Here is a 7,500-nt window from a genome sequence, read left to right on the forward strand (position 1 = left end):
GACATAAAGGCTGCCGCTGGCAGTCTGCATTCTGCATAGGATCTAGGATACAAACAGGATGAGACTACCACATGGCAACAGACAGAGCTGCAGTCAGATGACCAGGAGAGAGCCTAAAGGCCTAAAGGCAGAAGAGTGAGGAGCAAATCAGATTGCCATTTTGAGGGCCATGTTAAAGTTCATTAGATGTGTTGCGAACACAAAGGTACTGCATTGAAACACACAAGCACAGCAATTAGCATCTGGAATTGAATAAATATTGTTTTCCTATGACCGACATGATTATTGTTGTGTGTGTCCTTGTATTTGTGCTGCTGCTACATTCTATTGGACAGACACAGAACAAGGGTGTGGGCCAATCATCTAGAGCCAAAGACAGGACCTATAGGCCAATCTTTACATTATCAAAGTCAACCTATATGATTTTAAATCGTCAGTGAAGTCCCCAGCTTCTTCATTACTGCTCAAAGGTTCTTCTCGGATATCAGTAAAATTGCTGTGAAGTTGACTTTGTAGCATTGCAGACGAGTAATCAATCAGTCATCTCTGTGTACATGCTGTTCTTTTTACCCGAGATCAATAAACTGGGAAAGTGACAATGTCGTGTGTCTTCAGAGTGACTCTGTGAGGCATGTGACGTTTTCCTATAGATCTCAGGTCAAAATAACAGCGTGTCGCCTACACTGTGATTAGATCTCGCTTCATCTCACAATAGCCTACAAGCAGCCCTTCCTACAAGCAGCCCTTCTATTCTATTCTGCTTTATGTATCTGCTATATCTCTCTACTGTTGCTCCTATGGAATGCTAGTGGTTGCTCACATTATGTTTCACTACAAGTGATGTGAAATGAAACGGTCAGTTCTGGTTCGAGGTTACGCCACGTCCATAACAACTGTGAACTTGGAAATCTCCGACTTCAGTGCATTCAAAACATCTGTAAATTCAGATTAAAACGAGCTCCGAGCTCTGGGAAAAATAGTTTTGAACGGTCATTCAACTCGGAATTCCAAGTCGGGAACTGAGCCAGGGGAACCCAGGCCTCTGAAGCCCACGAACTGAAGCCCGGGAACCCAGGCCTCTGAAGCCCGGAACCCAGGCCTCCAAGCCCGGGACCCACTCAGGCCTCTGGAAGCTCCGGGAACCCAGGCGGGAACTCAGGCCTCTGAAGCCCGGGAACTCAGGCCTCTGAAGCCCGGGAACCCAGGCCTATGAAGACCCCCCCCAGCTGCATAAAGCTCCAACATGTAGATCACTGAACGTCATGATTTGACCCCCCCCCCATCATGACACGTGTGATGTCATTGCCAGTGCATTGATAAAAGGGTTGCAGGTAATGTAAGCCATCTCCATCAAGAAAGAGGACCGCAGTGTTGCATTTTCATTGAAGAGAAATCAGTTGACCATTTAATTTCTTTATGGAAAGAAGTAGAGGACGTCCAACCAATGAGAGTCAAGGAACAACCAGTTACATCATCAAAAAGGTGCAAAGCTTGTTTAACATTCAAATATATTATTTTATTTGAGAAAGTATTAAAAGCTTGACGTTTCGGCCTTTAAATGGTCTTCACCAGAACCGGTTCATTTATCAGAACCTGTCTATTTAAGGCAATTGAAGAAGGCCCGAAACGTCAAGCTTTTAATAGTTGCTTGAATAAAAATATATTTTGAATAGTGAGCAAGCATTGCACCTTTTCCTATTCAACCATTTAATTAGAACCTAGAAGATGCACCTAAAACGGTGTCGTCGTCTCAGTCACTCGGATACTTAGACTGCTTGTTAGTATCCAAATGAATAGAAAACAGTAGTGAAAAGCACATGCCTTTTCATACATTAATAACCAGCAAAGTAAGGATCCGTATGACCACACAGTACATTTGATATGATATACGAATACTATACCATTGAATAAAACAAGCAGCCGTCTGTAGCACAAGAATAGGGAATATCACATCCCTTAAAACGCTCCAAATTACACCACTAATATTGACAATATGTCAGTCAGTGATGTCGAAACATGAAACAGTAGTGCATGGTGCCAGGGCATATCCTAAACACAGTGCCACCTAGTGGAGACAAATGGAAGGACTAGAACGAGCTGGAGAACAGATTCTAGCCTTGGCCAACGCTCTTTGAGAAGGGCCTCACTACTAGTAAGTAATATAACTCTTGTGAAAGATGTAAACAGATAATAAATAAGTACAAGTGATTGAGACTGTAATAACTATACAAAATACATCTCATTAGAAAGACCGTTGTTAATGGAAACAAAGCACAAAGGTTAAGACATCAGAGCAACGCAGAAGTAATATAGTCCTCTAGTAATTTCTGCTTTTCTTTTAAAACAATGTTGCTGTTCTTCAGATGTGCCATCTCGCTCTCAAGCGATCGTATTTTAGCCATGGTGCTTTCCTCTCTCCTATCCAGCTCCATGATCTTGGTGTGGAGGCTGGCTGTCTTCCTCCACAGCTGTTCCTGGTCCGTGTCCTGTTTGGAGTAGGAGTGCTCGTACACAGAGATGTGTTCCCCCTCCCCGGGGCCCTCCTCCCGGTCTCCCACCCACTCCTCCCTCCGCAGCTCCAGAGGGAAGATCCTAAACGTCTGACCGAGGGCCACATGGAGGGCGTCCACCGTGGCTTCACATTCAGAGAAATGGCCGACAGGGACAACGGATTCACAGCAGAGCACAGTCACAGTGGAGTCCAGTGTATCCAGCTGCTGCAGTGTCTGTGTCTCACCAGACAGGTTCAAGCATGAGGCTGTCAGTATCCCAGCACTGTCTCCAGATAGTTCTCTGTTCACCTCACCCACTGCAGCCTGGGTCTCTGAGAGCATCACCTCCCCCAGGACCATTTCACTGGGAGTCACGGCCTCTGTGTCTGAAACAAGCGCTCTTTCATATAACAGAGTAGTGACCGTAGATTCACTGGCATCCTCAGGGCTAGGGACAGGAGTGACACTCACCACGACTGGTTCCACTCGGACTGGCCTTTTCAGAATCACAGGTGCATTCTTGCCAGGAGGGGAGGGGGAGAAGATGAGTTCAATGTTGGCGTTGCATATCCTGGTTTTGGGCTTGGTGGTGTTCTTACTGGTGGAAACGGTTTTATCTGCATCCTGAGGGGACAGAGTGATGATTAAACACAAACAGAAATCATGCTGTCATAATATAGCCATGTATAGTGCTGTAATTTATGTATTTTTATTTGGGGCGATTTGTGTGTATTATTTTGTATTATTAGGTTACTGCATTGTTGGATCTAGAAATTAAAGCGTTTCACTGCAAAATCTGTTGTACGACCAATACAATTTGATGTTGCACTTTAATCAATTCCAGGGATGTTTCAATTCAAAATCAAGGCAGTCAACTTAAAAAAAAAACAATTAAAAATGTGAAAAAACAGCATCTATTTTCAATGACTTCTCAATAAACTGAGGAGTAGAAGCTGTTCATTTCAAAACTTTTTTTTCCATTGTTGAATTTTAAATAAAAATAATAAAAATAAAATAATAAAATATTCCTTCAAATTGAATTGACCCCAGCCCCGATGAATCCCAAAGAAAATATCCCAAACACAATGCTTTGTACACTGCAATGACGATCAGTGTAAAATGCATGATCAAACTAATGTGAAACTCGAATAGCTGTCACTATTCTGGAAATGTGCATTAAGACTTCTGCTAATTTTGTTGTGCGTCACAGAAGGTGTGTCTGTCTACTTACATGGTGTGTGTGAGGGAAGATGGTAGGGAAGGCAGTGTGTTTCAGGTACCGGATCCCCCATCGCAGGTCAAAGCAGTCCTCAGTGAAATGTTCACTACACAGGTACTGGTGTCTGCTGGGGGTCCACTCCTCTCGCTTCATGTTGTCTACCCATATCTGCAGCCTGACCTCATCTTGCAAAGGGAACCTGTGGGAGGAGACAATACAAACATGTTGTTAAGACAGCTACATTTGTTGACATGCCCTAATTCAATTTGTCAGCCCTATCCAAATTCTCAAGATTACATACAAAGCATTGCTTCTGTAACGTTACTAGTGTTTCAGCCTCGGCTGAAGACCAAGAAACACAATAACAACAAATGCAGCACCAGTCATTCGTCAATTGTTATACACAAAGGTAAACAAAGGAGACTTTGTGTTTTTCTATGAAAGCTAACTATTTGTTCTGAGGGCACTGCTGGATACACAACGCTAGCTAGGAACCAATATGAGCATGCTCGTTAAGCTAGCTAGGAGTAGGACTGTATCGGCACATAGAAACGTGATGGAAAAATAATAGATACCGTACGGGTAAAAGCTTATTCTCTTGTTTTCTTTAGAGGGTGTTCCTCCGCGATTTTTGCAAAGTTTTACAGCACAGTAACGGGGCATATTTCACCTGAAAATACATTAAACGTCTGTACGCGGAAGTCTTTCTGTCTTCCTCTACTGTATGGCTGCGACAGAGAAGAGAGTTGCTGCGGCACGTAAGTTGTGGCTCAGTGTCAAAATTACACTGCCCTCTAGCGCTTGGCGGTGGAACTGCCATTCTGCATTTAGATGTTAGTTTTTTACAATCACTTTAGCACTAATTTCGGAACCTTGATGTCATTTTTCAAAACTCTATACACAAAACTCACAACCAATGATCAACATGCAAACTTTTCAAAACTCTTAACACTTTTTCCAATTGCTTGAAAAAAATACACATAAAGCTAAGAGCATTTGTTCATTTAACTAAAATCACATTTACATTTACATTTACATTTAAGTCATTTAGCAGACGCTCTTATCCAGAGCGACTTACAAATTGGTGAATTCACCTTCTGACATCCAGTGGAACAGCCACTTTACAATAGTGCATCTAAATCATTTAAGGGGGTGAGAAGGATTACTTATCCATCCTAGGTATTCCTTGAAGAGGTGGGGTTTCAAAATTGACTCCGCTGTCCTGGCGTTGTGAGGGAGTTTGTTCCACCATTGGGGGGCCAGACAATTGGGGGGCCAGACAATTGAGGGTGAATTGAGGGACAATTGAGGGTGAAATGAGAAACGTCATTGTTTGCTAACTGATCGACTTTGATACCAAACTAATGGTGATTATAGATTGGTTATTTAATCACTGTTTGTATTCTTTCATGATAAATGGTTAGGAGCCTAAATGACTCACGGATGATTACTATTGACTTCACCTGTTCAAAATGACACAACTTAACATCAAAGTATTACCATTTCAAAATGCAATTCACACATTACATCTGAGATGACTGTCTATTCATTTCATGACAATGATCTAACTATCAATTGATACAACTGCTCAAAATGATGCGTAACTGTTGCATTACTCTCAATGCATAGTTTTATGGAAACTGACTAACAATATTTCATGTTTAGATCATGAAAGTTTCAGGATAATGAGATCCATTGACACCAATGACCGTGGAACATGAACCAATCGGACTACATTATCTATGGATGTAATATTTCATCATCATTCTTTATCAGACACTGTTTCTATGGTCCCGTGTGCCACTTTTCCAGACCATGTTTTCAGATCTGACATTACTGTACACTCACCGGCCACTTTATTAGGTACACCTATCGAGTACTGGGTAGGACCCCTTTTGCCTCCACAACAGCCTGAATTATGCACAGTGTTGTACATTAAGAGATGCCCTTCTGCACATTGTTTTAAACAACTGTTTTCTGGCCTTTCTGTCAGCTTGAATGAGTCTGGACATTCTCCTCTGACGTCTCTCATTAACAAGGTGTTTTTGCCCACAGAACTGCCCCTCACTGAATGTGTTTTGTTTATCGCATCATTCTCTGTAAACTCTAGAGACTGTAGTGCATAACAAACCCAGGAAGGCAGCTGTTTCTGAGATGCTGGGATCACCATGTGTGGCATCAACAATCATACCACGGTCAAAGTTGCTTAGATTACGCATCTTGCCCATTCTAATGTTTGGTCGAACAACAACTAAAGCTCTCTACTCAATATACTCTATATATTGAGTTGCAGGCAGCCACATGATTCACTGTTGGAATGTAACCTTCCTTGATGGGCTAAATCAGGTCTGTAGAGCTGATGTCATGACCTATGTCATTGTGTGGGATAATGTCAGGTTCCACCAAGCTCAAATGGTGCAAGCCTGGTTTCAGGCCCATCCACAATTTACCACCCTGTACTTACCCCCATACTCTCCTTTCCTAAAAACCCGATTGAGGAATTTTTCTTCCCGTGGAGGTGGAAGGTATATGATAGGCGCCCTCACGAACAAGCCATCCTTCTCTAGGCCATGGATGACGAACATGCAATGACATCCCGGTGAGACCAGTGTCAGGCCTGGATTCACCATGCCCGAAGATTGTTCCCAAGAGGTTTGGCTAATGGAAACATCCTTTGTGATGTGGTTGAGAACCTATGGCCAAATCCACAAGACAGGGTTGGAGGGACATTTAGAAGTACAGTAGTCAATCCTTTGTTTAGCTTTTTACAGTAAGCCAGGTTGAGGAACACTGCAGTGATGTTTTACAGTAAGCCAGGTGAGGAACACTGCAGTGATGTTTTACAGTAAGCCCGGTGAGGAACACTTCAGTGATGTTTTACAGTAAGCCAGGTGAGGAACACTGCAGTGATGTTTTACAGTAAGCCAGGTGAGGAACACTGCAGTGATGTTTTACAGTAAGCCAGGTGAGGAACACTGCAGTGTTGTTTTACAGTAAGCCCGGTGAGGAACACTGCAGTGTTGTTTTACAGTAAGCACGGTGAGGAGCACTGCAGTGTTGTTTTACAGTAAGCCAGGTGAGGAACACTGCAGTGTTGTTTTACAGTAAGCCCGGTGAGGAACACTGCAGTGTTGTTTTACAGTAAGCCCGGTGAGGAACACTGCAGTGTTGTTTTACAGTAAGCCCGGTGAGGAACACTTCAGTGATGTTTTACAGTAAGCCAGGTGAGGAACACTGCAGTGATGTTTTACAGTAAGCCCGGTGAGGAACACTGCAGTTTGTTGTTTTACAGTAAGCCCGGTGAGGAACACTGCAGTTATGTTTTACAGTAAGCCAGGTGAGGAACACTGCAGTGATGTTTTACAGTAAGCCCAGTGAGGAACACTGCAGTGATGTTTTACAGTAAGCCAGGTGAGGAACACTGCAGTGATGTTTTACAGTAAGCCCGGTGAGGAACACTGCAGTGATGTTTTACAGTAAGCCAGGTGAGGAACACTGCAGTGATGTTTTACAGTAAGCCAGGTGAGGAACACTGCAGTGATGTTTTAAAGTAAGCCCAGTGAGGAACACTGCAGGTATGTTTTACAGTAAGCCCGGTGAGGAACACTGCAGTTTGTTGTTTTACTGTAGTTATTTTCTTTTTTTTAAGCAAATTATTTTTGCTTTGATTCAAAGAAAAGTGATTTTATTGTATTTCATCAATACATTTCATATTTTGTTCAATGCTTCCACTGTGTCTGTAGTATTCTCTCTACTAGTCCTTTTACAGTGATGTGTTTACGTGTAGTA

At 42.7% G+C, this 7,500-nt stretch overlaps 1 protein-coding gene across 3 annotated transcripts; it reads right to left on the bottom strand.

The window, feature by feature from the left end:
* Nucleotides 1–1,673: 1,673 nt before the first annotated feature.
* Nucleotides 1,674–4,436, bottom strand: LOC135535629 (THAP domain-containing protein 5-like). 3 transcript variants are annotated; one of them, XM_064962100.1, is made up of 3 exons: nucleotides 4,292–4,436; nucleotides 3,724–3,910; nucleotides 1,674–3,116 (listed from the first exon to the last, which is right to left on the bottom strand). In XM_064962100.1, the coding sequence occupies exons 1-3, from the start codon at nucleotides 4,372–4,374 to the stop codon at nucleotides 2,289–2,291; spliced, it is 1,098 nt and encodes a 365-aa protein (XP_064818172.1). In that variant the 5' UTR covers nucleotides 4,375–4,436; the 3' UTR covers nucleotides 1,674–2,288. The 3 variants fall into 3 exon arrangements, with proteins under 3 accessions (XP_064818172.1, XP_064818174.1, XP_064818173.1); XM_064962102.1 differs by having other exon boundaries at nucleotides 4,382–4,433; XM_064962101.1 differs by having other exon boundaries at nucleotides 4,287–4,374.
* Between the last annotated feature and the right edge of the window lie 3,064 nt (nucleotides 4,437–7,500).

Source organism: Oncorhynchus masou, unplaced genomic scaffold, assembly GCF_036934945.1.
Source record: "Oncorhynchus masou masou isolate Uvic2021 unplaced genomic scaffold, UVic_Omas_1.1 unplaced_scaffold_4881, whole genome shotgun sequence".
Classification (NCBI taxonomy): domain Eukaryota; kingdom Metazoa; phylum Chordata; class Actinopteri; order Salmoniformes; family Salmonidae; genus Oncorhynchus; species Oncorhynchus masou.